General features: G+C 38.1%; 1 protein-coding gene across 1 annotated transcript in view; it reads left to right on the top strand.

Moving 5' to 3' along the window:
* The window catches only part of ZNF106 (zinc finger protein 106), a 40,222-nt gene extending 15,282 nt beyond the window's left edge, over positions 1–24,940 (top strand). The window contains exons 5-22 of the mRNA XM_066321250.1: positions 466–2,556; positions 3,466–4,090; positions 4,958–5,027; positions 6,625–6,779; positions 6,880–6,940; positions 7,267–7,608; positions 11,059–11,836; positions 12,200–12,255; positions 12,750–12,895; positions 13,198–13,332; positions 14,251–14,367; positions 14,811–15,002; positions 15,763–15,825; positions 17,351–17,470; positions 17,930–18,001; positions 19,084–19,155; positions 19,650–19,796; positions 20,784–24,940. Of these exons, the coding sequence (XP_066177347.1) occupies positions 466–2,556; positions 3,466–4,090; positions 4,958–5,027; positions 6,625–6,779; positions 6,880–6,940; positions 7,267–7,608; positions 11,059–11,836; positions 12,200–12,255; positions 12,750–12,895; positions 13,198–13,332; positions 14,251–14,367; positions 14,811–15,002; positions 15,763–15,825; positions 17,351–17,470; positions 17,930–18,001; positions 19,084–19,155; positions 19,650–19,796; positions 20,784–20,840 (5,299 nt within the window). The 3' untranslated portion in view covers positions 20,841–24,940. The remainder of the gene's footprint in view (positions 1–465; positions 2,557–3,465; positions 4,091–4,957; positions 5,028–6,624; positions 6,780–6,879; positions 6,941–7,266; positions 7,609–11,058; positions 11,837–12,199; positions 12,256–12,749; positions 12,896–13,197; positions 13,333–14,250; positions 14,368–14,810; positions 15,003–15,762; positions 15,826–17,350; positions 17,471–17,929; positions 18,002–19,083; positions 19,156–19,649; positions 19,797–20,783) is intronic.
* The last annotated feature ends 1,127 nt before the right edge of the window (positions 24,941–26,067 follow it).

The raw sequence follows: 26,067 nt of genomic DNA, 5'->3' as shown, positions 1-26,067 counted from the left end.
ACTCTAGTTACACAATCTAACACCAGCAGAATAGTCTTCAGAAAAAATAATTATCTCACTACTGCGTTTTCTATCTACTAAGGTAGATCAGATTACAAAGATTATATAACGTAAAGAAACTTTCTTTTTATTAGTTTCTTATAAGTCCAATATAAATATAAAGGAATATTATCTTTCAAGTTAGAGACAAGTAATTGAGAACTGTCCCTGCACCATATCAGTCATTCTTGTAAGAGAAGTTTTGAAATTATCATGTTTAAGTAAAGATACAACATTAGTTTTGAAGGTCAAACATTACTGAAGCTTGAGCAGCAAAGCTGCTAAAAAAGTATCTGTTTCTTTTTTATAATAAATAGTTAAAAAAATTATTTTCTTCCCAGTGCAAATAAAATTCATGAGGCTTGTGGACTATTGGATTTTAGTAGAATAGCCTCAGAATTTAGGCCTGTTTCAATTCTTTTGTAGACAAACTGAATCAAGTTGTGCAAACCAAGAATTAGAATGTGATGATAAGAGATCTCAGAGAAGGCGAGAAGAAAGAGCTCCTTACAAAGAAAGAGAAGCTTATGATCAGTCATCGTGGCATCATCATAATGCATCACAAAGGGACTGGAAGTGGGAAAAGGATGATTATGTTAGTCCTAGACAAGGCAAATTTTCACATTCTCAGAGGAACCTTAATATAAACAGACATTCAGGTGGTGCAAGGGGGCGCTCTGGGTGGCACCAGAATGTTTCAGGAAGCCCTTCAAATCGACATAATTGTGGGAATTCTGGAAATGCTTGGCATCTAAGTGGGCGGGGAAGAGGAACATCAAATTGGCATCATGGTGCCAGGGAAAGACATTCTACTTGGCACTCAGAAGAAACAGGTCATTTTTCTAGCTGGAATTCCAAGAGTTATGGAGGAAACTGGAAAGCGAGTCATCATGGTGCAAATGGCTGGAATTTTGGAAGCTCAGGAGATTCATATTCATCAGAGCCAAGTATATACAGTAAGGACAGGTACACATGGCAGCAGCCAGAGAAAGGTGATGTTCTGCCATACAGAAATCGAAGAAACAAGGATAACCGTCTGGATTTTACTAGTGATGAGCTCGCTGCTGAGGGGGGATTGGATTTTAGTTCATCAAAACAACCAGAAAGCAAAACTTCAAGAGCCAGTGGAAAAAGTGTCAGTCCTTCCAGAGATAAAACATATCGCTGGACTCCCTACCCATCCCAGAAAACTGCAGAGCAGCAACCACGATCTGAAGATAACATTTCGAAAACTTCGGATGAAATAGATTCTGTTTTTACGCCTCTTACTGATTCATCAATGAAAGGAAAAACTTGTGAAGCCAATGTTAGTCTTTCAAAACTTAAAAAACATGAAGCATCTTCCCCTTCTAATGGAACTTCAGATCACCTTGATTCTTGCAAGGTTATGAAAGACTCTTCCAGTGGTGAAAAGCCTGACAAAGATGATAGCAGAAGTAATAGGATGCCATCACTGAAATCCCCTCTTCTGAATATCACAGATATGAAGTTATCCTTGACAAAGCAAGACACAAACAGTCTCTTAAAAAATGTCAGGCTTCTGTTATCCTCAACTATTGGTGAAAAACAGACTCATTTGAATGCAGTGAACTTGGAAACAAATGGTTTCTCCTCTTATTCATCAAAGCTGCATGGTGCTTGTGTTGGTAACTTACAAGACAACAAAAATGTCCTTGGTAACAATCTTGGAGAGCCTATTAATAACTTAAGTGAAGCAGAACAAAATCCCAAAGGAATTGAGTCCAACCATCCCTTGCAAAATGCTCCCTTAAGCTCTTGCAAAGACACAAGTGACCAGAATAGGGAAAAAACTGGGAAAACATTGCCAAAGGAGTTCAGACTAGATTCATCAAAAGATGTGAGTGGTGATGATTTAATGGGAAGTGAGAAGTCGGAAGGAAGAGTTGAAAAGTTGGATTCTTCACTTAGTTCTTGTTTACCCTGTGACACTCCTGAAGGTAAAACTACCACTTCTGAAAAGGAAGATGATGAAAAGCCATCTGCTTCAAGTATTGTTTCCACTGAGCTAAAAAATTTTACATTTCGGATAGAACCCACAGTTTCTTCATCAAGCAGTCAGGACCATTTGCATGTGGATTTTAAAACATCACAGGACAGAGAAGGAAATGAAGAGTGTGTCAAGTCACATGATCAATTTGAAATGGAAGGTTTTGAAAATCCTTCCGATAATGAGCTTCAAAAAGGAGGAAGCCAGTCAGTAGGACTACTTCTTCCAGATTTAAGCAAACTTGGCCTGCCTGCTTCTCTGCAAAGAGACCTGACACGGCATATCAGTCTGAAGAACAAAGTTGGGACACATCTCCCAGAGCCCAATCTCAATAATGCGCGTCGCATTCGGAATGTGAATTGCCTTCGGAGAAGTGAGACAGAAAAGGAGTCAGGGCTTAAACCTACCCTCAGGCAGATTCTTAGTGCTTCCCGGCGAAATGTTTACTGGGATCAGGTCATCCAGCAGGTAACCAAGAAGAAACAGGAACTTGGCAAAGGTTTACCAAGGTTGGTAGCTTTCAAATCTACCTATGCCTCTCAGGGCTTGCTGAGAGGGGAGGGTTGTTTTTTTCCATATCTGAAATTAACTTCAAAATCCTAAAAGTAAGAGTTCATAATGTGGCTTGCTGAGAGGGGAGGGTTGTTTTTTTCCATATCTGAAATTAACTTCAAAATCCTAAAAGTCAGAGTTCATAATGTAGCTTGCTATGCTGTGATCTTCTGGGTAGTTTTTGAAAATGATGCAAATTTTTTGCAAATAATGCAGTTTTTATTGATTGATGCTATGAATGTCTGTCCATAGATAAGTAAAAGTAATCTGCCTAGAAAAGATTCTGATCAGTTCATAATGGTTACTTTAATATCGGAGTGTGAATGGTAACAGTGTAGTTTCTTTTCAAGTTCTAGCAATGGAAAAATGTAAAAATGCAATCAGAATGGGAACAATGCTGTGACATTTGCTTATTTCTGCATTTATTTAGGACTACAAGAAATGCTTGCACTGCTGCAAGCTGAGTAAATGCTCGCTCTTCACTTGTTCATCTTTTATTCTGATACAGTTTGCTTTTGTATTTAAGGAAGCAATTATATAATACTGCATTTTTTAAACTTTAAACCTGAAGTATTTGGAGTGTCCTGAACACATCACATTTGATTATTCCAACCTTGCTTGCAAATAGCTTATAATAACATGATTTCTGACTTGGAAATCATGCCACTGTTCTTAGCCACTAAGTCTGGTTATGTGATACACAGATTTGCCATTGCCTGATGACATAGAAAACACAGAATACCAGTGTAACGGTATTAAACCTACTGCTTAGAGCAGTAATGTAAATCTAGAGAAAGGGGAGGCTTCTCTCTGTGTGTAGCAGGCTTGTAACTTGTTTATTTATTTTTCTTTTTATCTTGTTAAAGGTTTGGCATAGAAATGGTGCCTCTTGTTCAAAATGAGCAAGAGGGTCTAGAACTCAGTGAAGAATCTGATCCGTCTACTCTAGAAGGATTCCAGTGGGAAGGGATTTCCTTGACAGTGCCTGGCTCAGCCAGAAAACGTAGCTTTTCTGAAAGCAGTGTCATAGCAGACAGAAATCCTTCTGCTTACAGCTTTTTCAGTGAACAAGCCAAAATTAAGGAAAGTGGGCAAAGGCAAGTAATGGCAGCCAGCCACTCAGATCATATAACATCTGGCTATGAGGTAAGGACTGACATTGAGGCTGATCAGAAAGAGAAGACATCATCTCTTGCTTTGTCACCTTTTATGTCTCAAAGAACTGAGGCTAGCAGAAGAAGTCACAGTCTACAGGCCACCTCTGAGATCACAGGCCTCACAGAACAAGACCACGAGAGCCCAGAGAAGAGAACACCTCTTCTTGAAAAACAAAATGTATTAGAGATGTCAGAAGAAAATCGTCCAGCTTCAAATAGTGCTTCACTTCTTGCAGTGACTAATAACATAGATGCAGCTACAGACAGTAGCTGCACATCTGGTACTGAACAGAATGACAGCCAAGGAATTGGAAAGAAGCGAAGAGCAACTGGAGTAAGTGTGCAATTCTGTCCAGGTTTGATGTGCTGAAAAGGTTCTTTCCCTGTCAGTGGTGATTCAGCTTTGGAATGATCTGTGCAAGGAGGACTTTTCCCTGTCTGAAGGTCTTGTAAATTGATAACTGCAAATTAATTTCTTGTTTGACTTAATATTCTTTAAATTTCTTCTTTCACAGTCTAGGACTTTTGATTTTTTGTAATTAATAGTAATGACAAATGCTCTTTATTTGATTTGGTGCCTGGCATACTGTGTTGGTAAACAAGGGCTGTTAAAATATTTCTGTGGAAGTATGAGGTTTTGGAGCAAGAATCTTGATGTTTCACAACACAGTTTAAATGAAAGCTAGCCTGTAGTGCAATTTTTTTTCCTTAGATGTTTCTGTTTTTATGGTTAAGCAAGGAAATAAAATCATGAAAAAAATTACGTACCAAAAATTATGTCCTTAAATCTAAATTTGTTTCACAGTCCAACCTTCAGCTTCCAAAGGTTAAAAAAAAATCTTGTTGATCAATTTCACAAAATGGTTTTGCAGAAAGCAATAATTTTAATTCCTCACATCTTCTACACCTTCAACTAAAGCTATAGAGCAGAAACTGATTCAAGTGCAGTCTTGAACATCTGAGCAAGAAGAAGAGTGTTGGCTTGTTTTAATATTTCTTTCTAGTTGAGATGAAAACCTGGTATCTGTTGCCCTCCCTCTGTTAAGAGCAGAGCAAATGATGAGTAATACAAGAATGTGCAAGCAAATTGTAGGTTCTTCTTTCTGCCTACAACTAATGATTGAAAAGATGATGGATGTTCGACTTCTTGATTTAGGTAAAATAATTCTTATTAATTTTTAATAGATGATTTTACTTGCAGGAAGGATCTTCTCCTGAAATCCCTAGTCTAGAAAGAAAGAATAAAAGAAGAAAAATCAAAGGTAAAAAAGGTGAGAGAATATCATGCATGTGGTGTAGAGGCTATAAACACCCAGTAGTATTTTGACTTGGCTGAAGTAGTAGTTCCTTAATGTTACCATACTGCTTCTTGGGCTTTTACTGAAGTTTATATTGTAGACTGCTCTCAAATCTGCAACACATCCTTCTCTGAAGACTGTTATCTTAATTTGTCATTACTTACTCATAAGAGAAGGGTATGTGCATCTTTTCTGCCTGCAGTTCGTATGCCCGATTGTACAGATGGGACCTTTGCTTTCCATAGGTTTGTTGCCTCCATAGGTGAGGTTTGTTGCCTCTTTGGATGGAAGTTCTTAAGGTAGAAGTCCTCAGTTAACTTCCTTCTAATTTACCATGCAGCTTTCCCTTTCTAATTGTGGGTGGTCTCACCAGAAAATTGTACTCTGCTTAGTTTGATCTCTGTTCTGTTTTTGACATCACTAGCAATACTTTTTACTTTTTTAATGTCCTTAGTGGAAATGAGTGTAAAATGCCTCTCTCCTTCCTGCTCCTGACCAAAGGAAATTCTTACTCTGGCCCTAGACAGATCTTTTTCAAACACGCCTAAAACATCTTCATCACCATGTCTCAAAATGAACCATCCAACCAGCATGTTTTAGGCAGAATATTTTCTTTGGTAAATTCACCATGGCTAGGAGCTTTGGACTCCAGCAAATGGCTTTCAAATGTACCATTTATCTTTTTCACTATTTATTTACAGCAAGAGTTGTTTGTAATGTAGAACAATAATATGGCTCTTCTGTGGGAATGAATATTTCACTACTTGAAAAGATGGGGGATTTTATGAGCATCTGTATTCAATGATCAGTGTCTGTTATGGAGACTAATAACACATTCTACGTAGTAAAATCTCTTTCCCATTACTTAGCTTTAACATGACTGTTATTGTAGTAAAATTGCTAAAGGAAACTATAACCTGAATGCAATTAAGAAGTGCCCAAATGGAAATTTGTTTGCACAATCTCTGTAATTGCAGAAGTCTCTAGGAGGGATAGGAGGATCTTTTACTGGTGATGATCAGAGACTTTTTCTCAAGAGATTGCAAACATCAGTGTCATGGCCCAAAATAATCTTAAGTAGTAAACTGGTTTTTTTAATCACTGGGTTATTTTTCTCTGAAACAGCTTTTCCTTGGCTTTTGCATTCACTGAATAATTTAAATCTTTTTTAGCTTAAATTTGCCTTTGCCTTTTTGGTTACATTAATGGCAGGTGTATATTTGTGCTTCCTGTACGCATGTACTTAAGAAAAGATCTTTGTGGAAGAGAATTACTTCATTTATTTAAACTAAATTAGTGCTGGCAAAGCTGGGATAGAATTAATTACTAGTGTCAAGGTTGAGATTCCTTAAAGAGGAATACTTGACTTTGCCCTTCATCCATGTAGCCATGGCTAGTCCTGTCTGTAAATACTCCTTTTCAGCTTGTGTAATTATCAATGCTTGAATGCTTGACCTAATTTATGTGATTTTTCCATTCTCAGGTGGTATTATTTATTGTGATATCGCAAGTAATGTATCTTAATGTATTGTTCAGTGCAATTAGATTCTACATTCTGTTTCTTTTTCAGAACGTTGTCAGGTAGACCAGCTGTTGGCTATTTCTCTGAGGGAAGAAGAGTTAAGTAAGTCCCTGCAGAGTGTGGACAGCAGCCTCTTGCAGGCAAGGGCTGCCCTACAGGCTGCCTATGTTGAGGTTCAACGGTTCCTTGTGTTAAAGCAACAGGTAACAGTGGGCTTTGGAAACTCTCTGAACTAGAAGTTAGCAGCATAAAGAACTGTCTATTAAATCAGTGTGACTGATATAAGCCACAACTGTTTTGCAGATAACTATGGAGATGAGTACACTGAGAAGTCAGAGAATCCAGGTCTTGCAGGGGCTACAAGGTACAGGATACCATACAGCTGCAACAGTGGAATGCTTACTCTCATATTCTTTGAACTCAGAATCTTTTAAAAACTGTGTTTAACTTCAATCTGCTCATCTAAGCTATCATAAAATTGCTGACTTGACTTTATTGTCAAATGTGAACTGTCAGTTTTGATAGTTTCCTCTAGTGTCTTTTTTCCAAATTTTTCTCTTCCTTGACCCCTGTGTCCACAAGAAATGAGCTCCTGGCGCCACTAAATTTTATTGTAAAATATAAATATTTTTTGCTGTGCTATTTGTTTATTGTTTGTTTTTTTTAATATTTGTCTTCTTTTGCCGTTAGAAACATATGAACCTTCTGAACTCTCAGAGGAACTTTCCTGCAATGCCCTAACTGAGAGACAAAATAGCAAATCTCAGACGGTAGCTGACTCAATTCCTTCAGGCTCTCCCCTGCCCCTTTTGGACACTTTGTCTTCCTCTGTACCTTCACGAGGAGCTTCTGTTCCTGTAACCATGGCATCACCATTCCAGTCATCTGGCAGTGCACCTTCTGATACTCCGGACTCCTCAGTACAAGTTAAACGAGAACCTGTGTCTCCAAAAGGCACGGAACTAAATGTGAATTCTGTACTCCAGAGCTCTCCATGTGCTCCGCAAGCAGAAGAGGCAGAACAGAATTACGGTATTTGTAGTTTCGCTTTAAGATAATTCACCTTAAGAAAAAAAGGAATTTTTTTTTTTTTCCCAAAAAGAATGTAAATTGTGTCTCAACTTGCAGTCTGTCAGGTGGGGGTAAACTCTCATTAACTTGAGTAGGACTTGCTAGTTTTGCTTTGAAAATAGAGCAATCATGAATTTGAAGGCTACATCTTCTTAGAATAATTTAGTTAACTAAAAAAACCCAAAACAGACACAAACCTGAGAGTCTCCTCTGTAATTTTTGTCTTCTGCTCTGCATCATTTAGTGAGCACTGGTAGTAAAAACTCTGCCTACAAAGGAAAAAGATGTGCCTGAAAATATTTTTAAATAGTTATGAACAGCTACATCAAGATTATTCTGTACTCTTGGGCTCTGCTGGATAAGCACAAAGAGTATAATTTGTAATATTAGAAGTAACAACCCATTTTCTAGTAACTAGCTTTTAGGCACTGTTCACTCATGGGAGGGCTATTAATGAAGATAGGGGTTGACTTTTATCCAGAGGAGAAACTGCTAAATTAATTGAACAACTAATGGGAGAGGTCTTGCCTCAACAAAGTGGGATCTTAATGACTACAGCTGAAATAGCTAACTCTTTATTTAGACAGTTTAAACCCCATAAACTCGTGCGCTGTAGTCTGTGAGCAAAGGCTTAAATGCTATTGGTAGTTCCCTCTGCAACTTGCTAATGTGACTGAAGGTAAAAACTGAAGATTAAAAGCTTAATTCTCTTACTTTCCTAAGAGCCTGTAAGGTCAAGCAGGATGAATCTAATGACAGCTGTTTGTCTGCCATAACAATGTCACTCACCCAGACCTTTAACGTAGATAATTTGAGAAAAACATTCGTAAGATTGATCTTTGTTGTAGATACACAACACCACTTTTTCCCCTCCAACTGAAGTGCAAAATACTATTGGAAAAAGTAATATTCTACCTTTGTAAGCATTTTTTTTCTCAAGCACAAAATGAATATTGGCTGAATTGAAGCTTAGACTTCTTTATTACAAGAAAGTGATTTTTTAACCCTTTTTTCAGTTTGCTTCAGATGTAGAATTGCATATAAATGGTGTGTTTTGTGCTATTTTTTAGTCACCATTATATTTCCTGTATTCCATTCTGTTATGGTACATTAATAGTATTGTAATATTAGTAGTATTAGTATAGTATTAATATTAGTAGTACTGAGGGGTTTGCTTCATCTCTATTTGGAGGATTTGACAAGGAATGTGAAGCTCTGGGGGTATTCAGAAAAGTAAAGTCAGGGCAGGGGAAGAATCAGCTCTTTTGTTTGTTTGCACTGTTAAGATTCAAGTTTTAGGAAGCCACTACCTTTCCTTTGCTTTCCTGTTTTTATTGGCATATGCCCTACTGTTATGCTTAAACATCAGTGACATTTTTATTATTATTTGTATCAAAGTCAGTTTTATTCCAAGTTTTCCAGCTCTAAGGAAATATTTAACGATCACTAGCTGCAGTGGCATGAAGTGTCTTGCTTGCAGAATCTTAGGTCTTCACAACAGAGAAATTGAAGAGGGTGTTTTATTTTTTTCTTATGAACATGAACCTTCAGTGTATAGCTACATTTGTTACTTAAATAATTTCTTTGGAAAGCTCTTAATCATATTATTTTTTTGTTTCCTACAAACTTAATTTTGATGTATTAAAAGCAAGAATATTCTTTTTATATTCATTTGTCAAGTTACCATAGTTTTGGTATTGATGAGCTTCTGTATGTGCTACATTTAAAATGAGTTTGCCTTCAGATAAATTTAAGTAATTTGGGGGAAATAGGCATTTGCCTTTGGGTACATTCTGTAATTTGAGGAAGAGGGATTCGTTCTGGGGCAGGCTGTTTATTTTTTGGAGTTAAATGTTTAGCTTGTCAGCTTCCCATTGAGGTTAGCTCAGCCTTGCTTTGAGGGAGCTGTTTGCATGATTTCCCTAAATGCTAGCACTAGCAATGTGTCCTGCCTGTGGAACTGAGTGATTCTGTTTTTCTTACATTGCCATGGTGATTTCCTACTTCTTTTTCTAATACCCTCAGCACTCCAAGTGCTGAGAATTAATAACTTTTAGGTTTAGAAATTTCAGTTGAAGTGGCTGGTTGCTATTATTTTCCTGAATAAAGTGAGCAAGTTGCTTCCTTCCCCTTTCCAGTGGGAAATGAGTGGCACATGATATTAGAGGCGTATTCATGTATTCAGAATTTAAGGGTTTCTGTGCCTTCTTCCCAGTATAATTCAACACAGTAACTCGTTCAGACTTCATCAAATTATTAATTTCTTCCATACAGAGGTTTTTCTATCAGGTTTTGCAATTGTGCGTGACAGTTACATGTCCAGGGAAAAACTTCTTTCCGTGATTTACTTTAACTGCAACGTACCCTATGCTGTCAGTAAATTCTAGTTTTATCTTGGAATTCCCCATCTGATGAAGGTGTGGGTGAGAGATGTTCTCATTTTAGCTGTTTCTACTTGGATACATAATTCCAAAGCATCAAATTTATCCTGTGATGTGTAATGTGCTTTTGGCCGAGCATTAGTGTGGGTTTAATTTGCTGGCTTCTGAGAGGCTGGAAGAGGGAAGTGTTCCAACTTCCCATTTGCATTACGTGATACCACCCCAGAAATGCAGTGACCTTGAAACATCCTGTTCTGGATTGTAGTTAGTGCAACTGTGGCTGGGGAATTTGAGGGTGTGGGGAACAGCTGTGAGATGCTGCCCTTAATCTGTCTCAGCTGAGAGGCTGGATCATTTTGTTCAGTCACAATTAAATCACAGGGGAGTGTGTGTTGACCTCCATTACATGGTCCACTACAGATGAGCTAAGTAAATGAAACTAAATAAAGCCTACCCTCATGGCTTACAGTGCTGCTGTTCCCAGGATGAATGTACAGCAGAGTGGGTTGTGCGTAACTATCTACTTTGAATTGGGTCCAAATAACTTGGTAGAAATAGCTGTATATAATAGCTGTAATAATTCATATGGGTTAAGCACGAGATTTTCAAACTGTCACTGAACAGCTGAGTTGTACTTAGCATGCATTGATTAATATAATTTCTACAGCAGTCATGACAGCTGGTAAGGGGGCAAACAGAGAGGGGTGGTAGCATCTCTAAGTCAACAATGGTAGGATTCACCAATGATTGTCAGAACTTTAAAAGGATATAGTCAGCCAGCAGCTCAAATGATGTGCCCCATTCCTTTATTTCTATGTACATGGATAAACATTTTATTCCCCAGTTATTTTTTTTAGAGGCTGGATAGCTGACTGAAATAGCAGATGTACACGTGCACATAGTTTTCAACTTGTAGGAATATATACTTTGCATGCACAATTAAATGTAAACAGAAAATACAGGGAAGGACATTTTGTATAAATAGTTACTGTTGTACTGATTGAATGTAACACTTGGCTGTTTTCTTTAGAGGAGACCAACCAGAAAACTTCATTGTATCCAGTTATCACTGCAACCATATCCCTAGCAGAGCTGGCAGCTTGTTTCCAACACAGTGATCAAGATGTCCACAAGTCTGCTGCAGACAAGGAACAGTCTGGACTTCCTGAGAACTCTTCTCCTCATTCAGTGTCTGTTTTCAGCAAGAGAGAAGCAAATGATACAGTTGCTGAAAGATTTTTACAGCATCAGTGTAGCACTTCTCTTTCAAAGCGTTCAGTCCTTCTAGAAATGCCAGTGGATAAAACCCCCAAATTGTCAGCTGAACCATCTGAGCAGCACTTGACAATGGCTGCAGTCCCAGCTGAGAAAGGGAATAAAAGGAGGAGAAGATTAAGGAAGAAGAAAACTCTGAGGGCAGCCCATGTGCCAGAGAACAGCGATACAGAGCAGGATATGATGGACTTCAAGCCTGTCCGGAAAGTCAAGGCTGGAAAGGTTCCTAAAGGAGAAAAAGTTACTACATCTACTCCCCCAAGAGAGGAGGATGGAGTTACTGCTCAAGCAGCAAGAAACAAAGACGAGAACGACAGTGATGCTTCTCTTGAACTAGTGGAAGTTTCAGCTCCTCATTGTGAGGTGGTTGATGTTGGTTCATCAGAGTCAGGAGATGAGAAACCAGACAGTCCATCAAAAAGGGATTCATGCAACTCTGTGGATCAAGCAGTCCAAGAGGCATCTTGCTCTGGTTATGATGAAGTGAGCTCCACCAGTGAGATTGGCACAAATTATAGGAACGATGGGAAAAGGTGAGATTATTGTAGACCTGAAAAGTAAAATTATTAATATTATATAGTATTCATAAGAGGCCTTTTAATTTTTTTTTAATTTTTTTTTTAATTCAGAAAGTGTTACATTAGTGATTTCAGGCGTGAAATAAAAGGGAAAATAAAAACTGACTTGGCTTTTTTAGTCAACAAGTGAATGTGTCTTGTTACCTCCTAATTTCTCTTAGTACAAGAACAGGGCTGCTCAGTTTAGAGCTTACCTGTCACAGTGTATTTTCTACTAAGTGCAGAGTCTTGTGTTTTGGAGTATCACTTACTGCAGTATTCTGCAGTAAGATGAACATGCAAAGTCCAATCTTGCTACTGTTTCTTTTTGTCTAACAGTGTGGCTGAGACACAGACTGCCATATCATCCCTAAGAGGATCAAAGAACTCCTCAGGTATATATGTTTTAAGCTTTCTTTCTGACGTTTTGTGTGTAGTATCTTGCAGGACTTTGAGTTTAGTCTTGCTCAACCTGCTTCCATAGGGGAATTTTGCCCTGAAGATAAAAGCTTGCACTCAAAATTGAAGTGGGAAGTGACACATACTCACATCATCTTACACCGAATGCTTTGTGTCTTGACTCCTCCACATCCCCCTGCCCCTCCCACATGAACAATATTGCTCCACAATATCTGTAGAGCTCTAGGATAAGTAATAGTACAATCTCTTTCTTATTGTAAAGATAGTTCTGGACTTTGCCATATGAAGGTCTTTTTAGCACTTTATATTGCCCTCTGTCACATTCACAGTCCCACTGGAATCCACAATGAAATTTGACCTAAAGGTGCTGAGCCCATGAAATAGTTCTGCTGGTTGGCAGTACAAACCACAGCAGTGTGTTTTCTTGAATGTGTTCCCACAGTCAAAAGTACACGTCTCTGTCCTACAGAAGTGTCTTCGGAGCCAGGTGAGGATGAAGAACCTACTGAGGGGACCTTTGAGGGACACGTGGCTGCAGTGAATGCTATTCAGATTTTTGGGAATTTGTTGTATACCTGCTCAGCAGACAAAACAGTTTGTGCCTACAATCTTGTTGTAAGTAAGGTTGTGGGAGTGGTGTTACATTAATTGCAATCACAAAGTTGTCTTTTGTAATGCCTTACTGTGTAGTAAAGGAAGCAGATGCTTTTTCATGCCCCCTAGTCTATGCTATTTTTTTCTTCAAATTTCTCTTCTCACCTCCCTAGCCCCTTCTTCCTATGAGAGGGACAAGGGGAGCTAGATTGCCCCATCTATCCTGATTTTTTTTTTTAGCTGTCCTACCCTGTTCTGTTAGGTGCATATCCCAAAAGTATTATGGGCCTTTATGCTGATAGACTCTATGCCTTCCTTTTTAGAGCAGGAAGTGTGTGGCCATCTTTGAAGGACATACTTCAAAAGTGAACTGTCTTCTGGTCACCCAGACGAATGGGAAGAATGCTGCACTCTACACTGGTTCCAGTGACCACACTATCAACCGTTACAATATCAAGGTATTCAAATCTCTGTTGATTTACATATGCTGCATTTTATGCAAGTGTTTCTTTACAAATATAAATTTAAAAACCTTTTAAACCCATGGGATCTGGACACAAACACCATTTCATACCTCTTCAGAGTAGACCAGAGAAGAAAAACAACCTCACAAACATAACATCAAACTATTAACTGATTTACTACCCTAATCTTTTGACTAGCTTCTTAGGAAAGTTTTTGCCAGAACAGCATGGCATAATCCCAAATGTTGGGAACACCCAAGTGCAGGATAGCTGTTTGGCCATGAATCTTACTTGTCTTCCTGTATTTTTTACTTCATTCCTTATGGAAGGCACTGTTCTCTGCTCTATCTGTAGAGCAGCCATAGAGAGAACAGGTACCTGTTATGTTGAGGGCGTATGAAAGAACAGACTGAGGCTTCCTGAAGCTGGATGTTTGAGGCTAAGTGATAAAAAGACTTGCGCAACTAACTTCTGACTTGAAAGACTAGAAAACAAGTATCTGCTTCAGGGGTCAAACTGCCAGAGGTTTTAAGCCCTGAAGTTCACTGTAGGGAACTTAATGGGGAATCCTCAACCATGTTACAGATTGTTTTCATGTGTGTGTGTATGTATATATATATATATATATATGCAAACATATATATACAGCCAGTAGTCTAAATTTCTATATACGTTAAAGGTTGTGACTAGAACAGAGTGTTTAGGGTTATTACTGGTTGCTGAACTACAGTCAAGCCTTAGAGATGGTCCTGATTAAAAGGAGGATCAAACTGCCATGTGGCACCAGACTCTCAGATGTTTTTCTCCAGTTCTGTTGGTTTAAAAAGTGAAAATCATGATTCACTTCAGGCTTTTTTCCTTGTATTGTTTTCAGTTAATGAAAATCTCCTAAGTATTTCTTTCCATTGCTAGACCAAAGAATGCATGGAAAAGTTTAAATTGGAAGATCGAGTGCTCTGTTTACACAGTAGATGGCGGATCCTTTATGCAGGTCTTGCAAATGGCACTGTGGTTACTTTCAGCATAAAGGTTAGTTTATTTCACTATTGGCACCTGAAAGCCTGTTGTGATGCTGTTTCTTTCCTCTGTGTTTCTTTCCATTCTTTATCTACAGTAGTAAACGTATTTGTAATGAATGCCTTTTGGTATAAATGGTCACCATTGATCCCTTTTGATTGTTTATTTTGTCCGTGCATGAAGCTGTCCTATCTACCTGTCTCTTTGTTTACCTTTCTTATAGGTGCTGTATTGTTATGTTTTTCCTTAAGGTTCCTCCTGATCTACATAACATAAGGAATTATTTCTTTGATTTCGAGCTTAATTGTTGAGATGCAAGTCTTACCACTGCTATTTTGTGTGTTACTAAACTGAAATCAGATGCACAAGCACAACGTGAAAAGGATTCAATGGTCTAGTCAGTGTCATAGCAAAATTTTAATTCTTAAATACCATTTCTTTCTTCCCCCCACCAGAACAATAAAAAGGTTGATACCTTTGAATGCCATGGCCCTAGAGCAGTGAGCTGTTTAGCCACTGCTCAGGAAGGAGCACGCAAGTTGCTGGTGGTGGGCTCCTATGACTGCACCATCAGCGTGCGAGATGCACGGAATGGGCTGCTTCTCAGAACCCTAGAAGGTCACAGCAAGACTATTCTCTGCATGAAGGCAAGTGTCTCTGAAAGTACATTTTGGACAAAGAATGCTTAAAATGATGAGCAGATTGTGATAGGAAATAGAGGATTTCTCTATTTTAAATCATAAAACTGAGCAATTTGGTAGGGAAATTGTCTCTGTTTGCCTGCCATATCTCAAGTTCCCAGCTGCCACATCTGTATCTGTGTTTTGAACACTTCAGGAATGGTGATTCCATCACTTCCTTGGGCAGCCTGTTCCAATGTCTGATCATCCTTTCAGTGAAGACACTTTTCCTAATACCCATTCTGAGCTTTCCCTGGTGCAACTTGAGGCTGTTTTGTCTTGTCTTGTCACTTGTTAGGGGTTAGGAGCATCATTTTTCTTGCATGAGCAGCATGTAAGTATGCAGCATGTCCAAAATTTCCAGGAAGCATTGGGCTTTACTGTGCACGTGCAGAGCAGCATTCTGCATTCGCTTCACTTGGTCCCTGATTTGCTGCTGAGCTGCCAGCAACAATAATCCATAGATAGGGTGAGTTAGCCTGTTGGGCTGCAAGTCAACAGCTTCTTTTGTCAGTTGTGAAATGTCAAAAATCATTGTAATACGTCTTCTAGCTCTTAGGTGAAGAATTCAGTGCATGCTTTTTCCTTCATACTCTTGATTGATTTTAAGGCTCTCAAATTTAGGAGGTATTACAGTACAACATTAAACTGAGCAGTGTCTTAATATTTTGCTTGCCCATTTCCATATCTGTTACAAAATATAAAACTTTTTTTTTCTTTTTGTAAGGTTGTGAATGATCTGGTATTCAGTGGCTCCAGTGATCAATCTGTCCATGCCCACAACATTCATGTAAGTCTCATATAGAACAATGGAATGACTTTTCCTACTAAGGCACTGAATTCCTGTGCTATAAAGTCCGTATTTCCGGAATATTTGACTGTCTGGTGGGGCAGATTGCTTCCAGAAAAGGAAGTCTCATGATTTGTGAATGTGACTATGCATTATAGGTAACTCTGGAGGCATGAAGAGGCTACATAAACCTGCTGACTCTTGTCAGATGGTAGGCAACGCCTTTTTATCTGGGCATCTTGCTTTTGCAAATATAACTACAAACATTCTGATAATATGGAAAAGGTTCATAGAAAAGCCATGTGAGATATTCTGGTGGGGAAAAAGTTTCTTTATTACTGGAAGAACTTGAGGAACACTGTTCCAAGCTAGATGGTTCAAAAGGATCACGAATGGTTTGTCTCTAGCTTACCATTCACTCTCTCTCTTTTACACCATCTTCCCTTAGTCCTAGCACAAGCATTCATGTAGCTATGCAGTAAGTTAGATTAAGAAACTTATCAGATGGAAATTTTAGTTGACATTAAAAGAGTATATTTTTGTGTATTTAGCTGAATTTGCTAACTGATCCTTGTGGTTACATAAACGCTGCTAATACTAATAGCATGGTACTAGTTTCAGAATGGGTAGGAATATGTAACTAATGATGGAAACAGAATCAGTTAGGGTGGAAAAGACCTGAGATCATATAGTCCAACCTATGACCAAATACCACCATGACAGCTACACCATGGCATTGTCAGCATCCCAATCTTTCCCTAAATGCTTCCAGGGACAGTGACTCCAGCACCTCCCAGGGCTTGTTCCAAAACTGAATCACTCTTCCTGTGAAGAATTTCTTCCTAGTGTCCAACCTCCCCTGGTGCAGCTTGAGGCCATTTCCTCTTGTCCTGTTGCTGGTTGCATGGGAGAAGGGGCCCAACCCCTCTCTGGCTGCACGCTCCTTTCAGGGAGTTGTAGAGAGTGATCAGGTCCCCCTGAGCCTCCTCCTCTCCAGGTTAAACAACCTCTTTCAGCTCCTTCAGCTGCTTCTCATTACACTTGTGACCAGACCCTTCAACAGCTGTTTTCCCTTCTTTGGACTCACTCCAGCACTTCAATGTCCTTCCTGATCTGAGGAGCCCAAAACTGGACACAGCACTCAAGATGTGGGGGAAGAATCACTTCTCTGGTCCTGCTGGCCATGCAGTTCCTGGCATAGGCCAGGCTACCATTGGCTTTTTGGCCACCTGGGCACGCTGATGGCTCATGTTCAGAAGCAGAAGAAAGAGAACTTTACAGAGACCCATGCATTTCTATTGTACTGGAATGGCTCTGTGTGAGAATGGGCAAAGAGAAGAATAAGTAGTATTTGATCATAATCTATAAGTGCCTTCACAGATGATGAGGGTCTAATAAAGGGTGTTTCCATTTTTGAGTAGTGAGCATTAAAACTAGCTACCCTGTATGGGTTAGGTAAAACCATTTTGTTCTTTTGTTTAAGAAAAACCAAACACCTATTTACCTTTGCCTTTTCTTGATGCAGACTGGAGAGCTGGTACGGATCTATAAGGGCCATAACCATGCAGTAACAGTTGTGAACATTCTTGGGAAAGTCATGGTGACAGCATGTCTGGATAAATTTGTTCGTGTTTATGAACTACAGGTAAGAAAATAAGTGTTACTAATGGCATTTATCATGTGTTAGTGATTTTGAAGTCAAATAGAAGTCATCTTAGTACTTTTCTGGTTTCTAGGCAATCTCTCTTTTTCCTGTCACTTATTATATATAGTTGCCTCACCAGTCAAAATACATGGGTTTTACAGAATATAACCTAAACCATTTTTTTAGAACCTGGGTTATTCCAAGACAATGGCAGCTCAGAAAAGTGGGAAAATGTAGCTTTGTCTGCTGAGAGAGTAAGTGCTTAGCTGGACAAAAAGACCCCCAGATGCAATATAAGCAAAAGTGAGCTTTCAAGGTAGCTATAAAGTTTGGAATCTACCATAGCAGTATACTTGCTACCAAGGAAACTGCTCTTAAAATGTTATCCTTTACAAGTCTATGAGAGATGGCTCTTGAAAAATGTCACGATATTAAATGTCTGTTTCTGTTTCTTTCCAGTCACATGACCGCTTGCAAGTCTATGGAGGCCACACAGATATGATCATGTGTATGACCATCCATAAGAGCATGGTAACTCCCTTCTTTTTACTGTTCTTTAAGAGAAGGTTGTAATTGCCACATGTACATACAAGACAGTTTAATTTCTTCAGGTAAAGAAATCAGTCTGCTGTTTGACTGCATTTCCAAGTTGTTCTCAGTCAAAAAATCAAGTGGCTATAACAGCTTTATACTTATGTAATATTATTGTCTGGGGAAAAAATCACTGTTCAGCTTACTGTAGTCTTAAAACAATAGTTCTTTTTGTAGTTACGATTACAGTGAATACATTAGAAATAGGAAAATACTTCTGCTTTTTCTAGTGTCAATCCTGTTTGACTTTTACTCAAGGGAATCACTCAAATGCTGGAGAAAAACTTCACCCACAGCCAAACCTTTAGCAACATTTGACAGAACGTAAACAAAGGTGTGCAGTTGATTCAGGTGTACAGGTTTCTTCATGCATCTGCCCTGCAAGATAAATTTCAGAAGCACTTCTGGATAAATATTTCTGAAAATAGTCCTTAAAAACCTTATTTGTCTGCATGTCTAGGGATTTGTTTGTAAAGTTCCTTTGAAACTGTAAAATGAAAGGTGTAGTAGTTATCTGTAATAACAGAAAAGTTAAGTCCAAATGAACAGATCACCTACTAATTGGAATACATTCTGCCCAAGCATCATATCTCATGTGAGTCCAACCTGAGGCTTGAGCTGTGCCAGCAGTGGTCTGTTGTGGGCATTCTCAAATCAAAGAAGGGTTCAGATGAGAAGTTTGGTGATGAGTGCAAGGATCTGAATCAGTCTTTCTGAAATTCCGATGTTCTTCCACACCCTTCCTCTCCATACTATTTTGGTATACGTATAACTGGTTAACTCCTGGAAATACATTCAACTTGACATTTTCACCTACATATTTTTTAACTTTAGTGGATAATACCATAATTTAAACTTTTCTGAGCTGTTACACACACAAAACTAGCAAAAATAAAGGTAACATAAGCATTTCATTTTTTTTACCTACATTGTACATTGAAGTCCACTTCAATTTTTTTTTTTTTTTTTTTTTTTTTTTTTTAATTTTATTCTCAGCTTGTTTATCAGTGTTTCTTTTACAGATCTACACTGGATGTTATGATGGCAGTGTCAGAGCTGTGAGGCTTAATCTGATGCAAAATTATCGATGCTGGGTAAGTAGCAAATTGTTTTTAGCCTTCGTTATTGAATTTTTTGGGGGTGGTCTCTAGTCACTTAGTCTTGGGTAGCTTGACCCTAGATTTTTTGTAATTCATTATTTTTTAAAAATCTGTATGTATTTTTAATGTATATATCGCTAATTTCATTTTTTGTTGTCTACCAAAAAATTTGGCTAAGTGACATAGCAAAGCTGATTAAATTCCAGATGACTTTGTCACAGGTAAGCTTAAATTTTGTAAAGGCTTAATTCCTCTCTTCCTCCTGCCATTCATGCTGATAGCTTGGCTAAAGTCAGGAAAAATTTCTGTAAAGCTGTAATTAAAGGAATAGAGACCATGGAAAATGGAAATTGAGTATGATAAAAAACTTGCAGGAGTTGGCAGGCATGCTTACAGTCCTGGAAGAATATTGTGAAATTGCAGGAAGAAAAGCATTAGGAAAAAATTTATTTCCCTGGCTTATTCTGGTGTGTTGTTTTTTCTCCCAGTGGCATGGATGTTCCCTGATCTTTGGAGTTGTGGACCATCTGAAACAACACCTGCTAACTGACCACACCAATCCAAATTTTCAGACCCTAAAATGTCGTTGGAAGAACTGTGATGCTTTCTTTACTTCCAGGAAAGGTTCCAAGCAGGTGTGTGATTGAAATAACATGGTTGTATTTGGTAATATAAAGTACTTTATATCACCACCACTGTGGGACTTGATCCTATTTCTCTTAAAAAGGGGTCAAATTCTCCTCTTGGCAGGCTTAACTGCATGTGGTTCCAGTCATCCAAGGCTAACTGGCTTCAGTTCAGCCCATGGCTGATGAACAGTGCAGCTATGATAATTTAACATATAGTCAATTAAAACCAGTTTGATCCTAAAATATTACACGGAAATGGTAGAATTCTTAAAATATTAAAGAAAATCTACTCAAGATATTAGGAAGTTTTTGAAGGAAAAATGTCTTCATAAGATGGACAAACATCTGCCTTGAAAACAAGTTTTTATCCTTTTAATTTTTATCCATTGTTATCTCTTTCACTGTTTATTTTTCACATGAGATTGTTAGCAAAACCAATCTTTATATAAGTAATGCATACATAAACTTTCTGGATGAAAGTTAGCACAGAAGGGGGAGAAATGAAGAAGGCATGAGAGTTGGATTAAGTGATGTGGAAAGGATTGGGGGATGGCTGTAAGGAGGCCTGTTACCTATAGACTGATGGGTAAAATCTACATTTTAGTCCTTGGCAATATAAACTGCTTTCCTTTCAATGCTTTCTAAAATATGGGAAGGATGGAGTTTCTTCAAGAAATAACAAACAGTAGAATCCTTACTTTCTCTTCAAGTGCTGGCTTTGGATATGATGTGTTTAATTTGCTCTTCTAATCAAAAAGGAAACTGGTTTTTATTTGCCTTTAATGATGTGGCATGTGAAACACTTTATATATGTGATTTAATAGCTTGACAATGATAATATCTGTATTTTTAGAAGCTTTAAGACAAACAAATTAGTATTATCTAGAATGTCACTTCCACTGAGGCTTCTAGAAACTTTTGCAAAGTTTTTTGTGGGTTTTTTTGTGATGGTCATAATGGGTTTTTTTATTGACTTTTCTGGTTCTTTTCTAGGATGCTGTAGGACACATTGAAAGACATGCTGAGGATGACAGCAGGATTGACTCATGAAGCTTTTCACCTCCCACATTGGGAAGTAATTTTGTACGTCAGAATTATTCCAAATAACATCAGTTTCTTACTCCAGTCTTTCCTCTTTCTTTTCCCACTTGGAATCCAAAAGCTGAGTGGGGGTGAAATGCATTGCTACGGAGACTGCAGCTTGTGTTGCACTCTGTAGAAACAAGGCTGGTAATTAAGACTTAGCCCAAGTTTTGCAAGTTTTTAATTAATTGGTGGACAAGAATATTCCTTCCTCTTGTCTGCTTTTTTTTTTGTTGTTGTTGTCTTTTTTCTAGGTGGTTTTATTTGTTTTTTTAAGAAGCATAGTCCTTGGGAATTCCAAAAAGGTGTTGAAAACTTAGATTACCATAGGTGCTGCTGTTTGCAAACTCAGCTTGAATCCTATTATGGGTCTAAGAAATGACAGGTTTTGTTGTATCCAATTTTTTAGCCGATTTTAATAAAATTCTGCAAACCAGAACATCACAAATTCTAGCAATGTAACCTGAATATCCAGTGTACATTTTTACTTTCTTCATAAAAATGAAAGTTATTTTATGGAGACTGGAATAAATTAATTTTTTAATGTTAATTGTAACTTATTTTTTATTCCTTATGTAAAAATTGCTATAACTGGCACAATATATATACAGTGATAGATACCATACCTTTTGTGGTATTTTTGTTTATTTTGAGGAAAGTGGTTATTTCTTGTGAGAGATGCCAGTAGCAGCAAAACAGTCAGAACAGTGTCTCTACTGATGTGCTTTGCAATCTTAGGTCCTAATGTATGGGGAAGAAGTAAGTGGTGTTTGGTTTTCTTTTAGTTAAAGAGCAGTGTAGCCACTACTGCTGTATTGATAAAACACCATAATTGGATTGCTGATTTTATGGAATCTTAGTGACTTAGCTTTGCAGTCCCATATCCTCATGGCATAGCAAACCAAGAGAAATGCAAAGGCACTGTGTGTCTGAGTGCATCCATTTTGGTAGTGTTTTATTTCTGTTGTGAACTGGCTTAATTGGCTTGGGCTATATGAAGTTCATAAAAACTCAACTGGAAAGAATGTAGCAGGGTTTTAAAGTCTAAAGTTCTCAAGCAGAAGCTGAGGATATGAAATGCATATTCTCCTAATGCACAGAAAGTACCACAGAGAGGCCAGCGCAGAAGGGAAGGCTGAACTTGTCACGGTTCCCCTGCAGGTGTCCCCTTGATGGGGTCGCTTCACCGGGTGAAGTTTAGTGAAATGCCCTTCTGGCACTTGCCATCCCCTCTCCCCTAATGACACTAACTTAGCAAAGAACCCTCTTAACATTGAGACTAATCTAGTAGGGAGCTTTGCCTTTTGCCTAACTAGCTGCTCAGGATAAAATAAGCAAAGGCTTTCCTAAGCTGTAAGAGAAGGTGAAGACAGCGAACTGAGCTGCTTATACACGGATCCAGCACTTTAAAAAAAAAAAAAAATGTGAGTGGACTGGTTTTACTGGCTGTCTTTTTCTTAACCATTTTCAGACTTGTCAACCATAGGCCAAGTAAGTTTTATAGCCTCATTCTCTGACTGTGAAGAAGCCTTTTTAGGCCAAGAAAGTGAATGATTCAGGAAAGCCTATGGATGTTCCACTGCCATCAAATCAAGGAACTTCAGGGACTTCTCTGGAGCACACTGGTTTTGTATTATCTTAGCAGATGAGCAGAATTGCTCTGATGCTGATGAATACTTTTTGTGAGACAGAAGTAAAATATGAATGAGATGCAGTAGCATCCTACTTCAAAGACATGGGAATCTCTGAGGTTCCAGTGCTTTTGTGGTGATTGATTTTGTTTGTTTACTTTATATTAAGCTGTTTGTGGATAGCAAAAAAACCCAATATGTGGCTCAGACCTCAGGCTGTTCTGAGGGTTTTCTTGGTTTGGTTTTTGGGGGATGTGTGTTTGTGGTTTTGGTGTTGGGCTTTTTTATTCTTTCTTTCTGTGGGCTGTAGATGAAGCAATTCAATAAAGAGTCAAGTTTGGGGAAGTCTTTAAGTGGCGTAGATGTTTTATGACAGAGGGTGTAATGCTCTAAAGTCCGAGGGCATTTGTTTGGCTTTTTCATGACCTAAAAGCAGAAGACTGCATAATACTTAAACCATTTCCAAAGGTGTTGATATTCAGGAGTTCTTCTGGGAGTTTTTTGAACCATGATGAGGGAGCATGTAAGTGTGGCATAAACAGGGTGGGCAGCCCAAGCTGTCCTTCATGGACTGTGCTGCAAGTGAAGGTGTGGAGGTGTGTCCTGAGGACAAGCCTGTGGGGCAATAGTGGCATTCTGAAAAACGTGTGTGAGTAGATTTTGTTACTTCTCCCTTGTGAATCTTTACCTTCTTTCAGCTGTTTTCAGGAACATATAAAGATCTTTCTCAGTAGATGTTGCAGCACAGTTATTACACTTCATTTGCTTGTTGGGTTTATCTTTTCTAGTTAGTGGAAGTGGTCTTTCTTTTTGTGTGGTCCATTTTATTTCCTTAGCTGTCTTGAAAACAATTCTCCTGAAAAGTCTGGGCTACTGAAGTCCAGCTTTAGCAGTGGTGTCTTTTGCTACTTTGTAGGTCATTTCAGATACGTTGTAAGAATCCTAAAATGGGTTAGAGGTGGGAAAATAGCAGAACTGCATGGTGAAAATAGCAGAAAAATTTTGCTTCATAAATCAGAAACAATTTTTAAAACCCTCAGGAGTTCAGAAGAAAATGCTGTACTCTTTTGTCATGAGGATTTCTTAAAAGGATTTGTTGTAAAGTTGTGCAGCTGAGGATATCCCCAGGCTTCTCTGGAGTTCTGTGGAGAGGTTTCCTATTTATTCACCTGGAATTTGGTTCAGATTTCACAATTGGCCGTTTAGTTCTTCTGGAGGCAATTGCAAAAGAGAGATGCCAAACTAATGTTTGTTTGTGGGTATTCATTAATAAAATTCTCTCTGGTCTTGTAACTTGAGGTCTTGACTCCTGATATACCCCTGGCTGAAGAATGTGGTAACTGTGGGAAGGTGAGCTGTGTTACATTTAATACAGTAATATTGGCATGAAAAGCAGTACTGCACATCTGAAGCCAGTTTCAGGACTATTTATTTTTTGTTTTGGTTTGGTTTTTTTTATGCAAGTAAAAAGTTGTGAGTGGAGGAGTGAGTAGAGTGAGAATTTATTTTGTGGTTAGCTGTGAATTTTTTATTAATCAAATGTTAAAAAACAAGTTCTGGACTTGCTGTATGGCTGACTACATATGGCAGCCCTTTATGGGCCTTTTCGGATTGGTCTATATTATATTGGTCTCCTTTCTCCTTCAAATTTCAGAGAAAAATAACAGCTATCTGGCAGTGCAAACCACTCTGACCTAAACCTGCTGCTTCTGTATGTGGAAGGGGATGGAGGGAAAACTTCTGCATCTCTTGGTACAAAGATGCATTCAATATCCAGGCTTCTGCTTACCTTGTGTCACTTACATGTGAATTACAGATTTTAAACATATTATCAGCACATAAATTGGCTTCTGCAAAATAGCAGGAACTTGGCTGTGTGGTGTGTTTGAAGTAGTGCAGTTCTTAATGCACACTTTCAGACAGTACAGTCATGCTGGATCAAGGTAAATGATAACTGCAAATTTGCAATAAATGGCAGGGGAAATGTTTTTGTTGGGAAAATACTTTTCTCTTAAGTTGAATTAAAACACAGGTACAGGTGAATCTTGGTTTTCAGGCTTTTATGGTACTACAAATCAAGTGTAAGTTGTCCAGAGTTGCAGAATATGTGAGGAAGGGTAAGGAAATCGTTTCAGCTACTGTTGTAAAATAATTAATCCTCAAAGAGCAAACTGTGTAGGTATATATATTCTGTTATATGCGCCTGCCAGCTTCTCAGATTTCATTTTGCTGTAATGTTAAACAGTCTTTTTAAAGAATGGAAGTGGAATAAAACAACTTGATTGAATATTTCATAATTTAAACTGTGTAGAACATGTGCACAGATGGATCAGGTCTTTTTTTCTCTCACTTCGGTACAGAGCTGTGAGTGTAATACTGAAACTTTACATGGCAAAAGAAGAAATGAAAAAAAAAATAAAATTCTTTATATTGTTATGATTTGTCTGTTTCTCATTTGTTTTAAATTGAATGATTCCTTCACAGGATTTGGTAGAACTTGACTTTGTTCTGGATTTTTTTCCTGTTCTGTGAATCTGGATAAAATCAGACAGGCCACTGGCAATAATGTTACAGGTGTGCAGAGATCTGAGACCTAGTCATTTGGCAGAGAAATGAAACTCCACCCAACTGATGCCTCCAAGCTGATGTGCTGCCTGTCTTGCTTCATGTCCCATTGCAAGGGGAGTTCTCTAGAGCTTGTTGGTAGTTCACTCACCAGAACCACAAGGACTAGTTTTAAGTTGCCAATTCAAAATCCCAATTTTGATCTTTTTACTGATAGATTTTGGTTTTTCTATAAATGTCCTAATTAAGAGCATCTCTGCCATACTTGTATGGAAAATAATAGCTCAGTGGAGTTAAGGTATGTCTAGAACCCAGGGCTACAAGTGTCCAGTCATCTTAAAAATTATTTGGGTTAAAAAAAACAGTTGAATTTGAAGGAGAACACCTTTTCGTTAGATAAACTGTAGGGCTTTCTTCCTCTTTCAGAGTAAGTTACTGTGCAAGACAACACTAAGAACTTTATAGTCAAAAGGTTTTTCTGCTTCTTAGTGACCTGTCAGTTAAACATACTACTCACTGAAATAATTTTGAGTGGGCATTATGATTTGTTTTTAAAATTTTTCTTTACATTAATGGATTGCTTTGCTACCTTTGCTACTAGAGAACTAATTAAAATGTTCTGACGAAGTCTGGTCTTCTTTGCATGTTTGGGTTTTTGTGGTTTTTTTATATTGTACTTGTGAAAACCTGTCATCCTTTAAGCTGGTAGCAAGGGAACCTCTCAAGTGGTTTGTTTGGTTTAGTTTGGTTTGGTTGTGGTTTTTTTCGGTTTTGTTTTGGTTTTTTTTGTTTGTTTGTTTTTGTTTTTTGTTTTTTGGTTTTTTTTGTTTTGTTTTGTTTTTTTTTTGTTTTTTGGTGGTTTTTTTGGGCTTTTTGTTTTTTGTTTTGGGGTTTTGTTTGTTTGTTTGTTTTTTGTGGATTTTTAAAATTTGGTTGTTGATGATTTAATGTATTCAAGGAGTAAACTGGCAAATATTTGAGATACTAAGCCAATTTCA

The sequence above is a fragment of the Sylvia atricapilla genome, chromosome 6 (genome assembly GCF_009819655.1).
Source record: "Sylvia atricapilla isolate bSylAtr1 chromosome 6, bSylAtr1.pri, whole genome shotgun sequence".
Classification (NCBI taxonomy): Eukaryota; Metazoa; Chordata; class Aves; order Passeriformes; family Sylviidae; genus Sylvia; species Sylvia atricapilla.
Note: the sequence above shows the minus strand (reverse complement) of the source record. Positions and strands in the feature narration are given on the sequence as shown.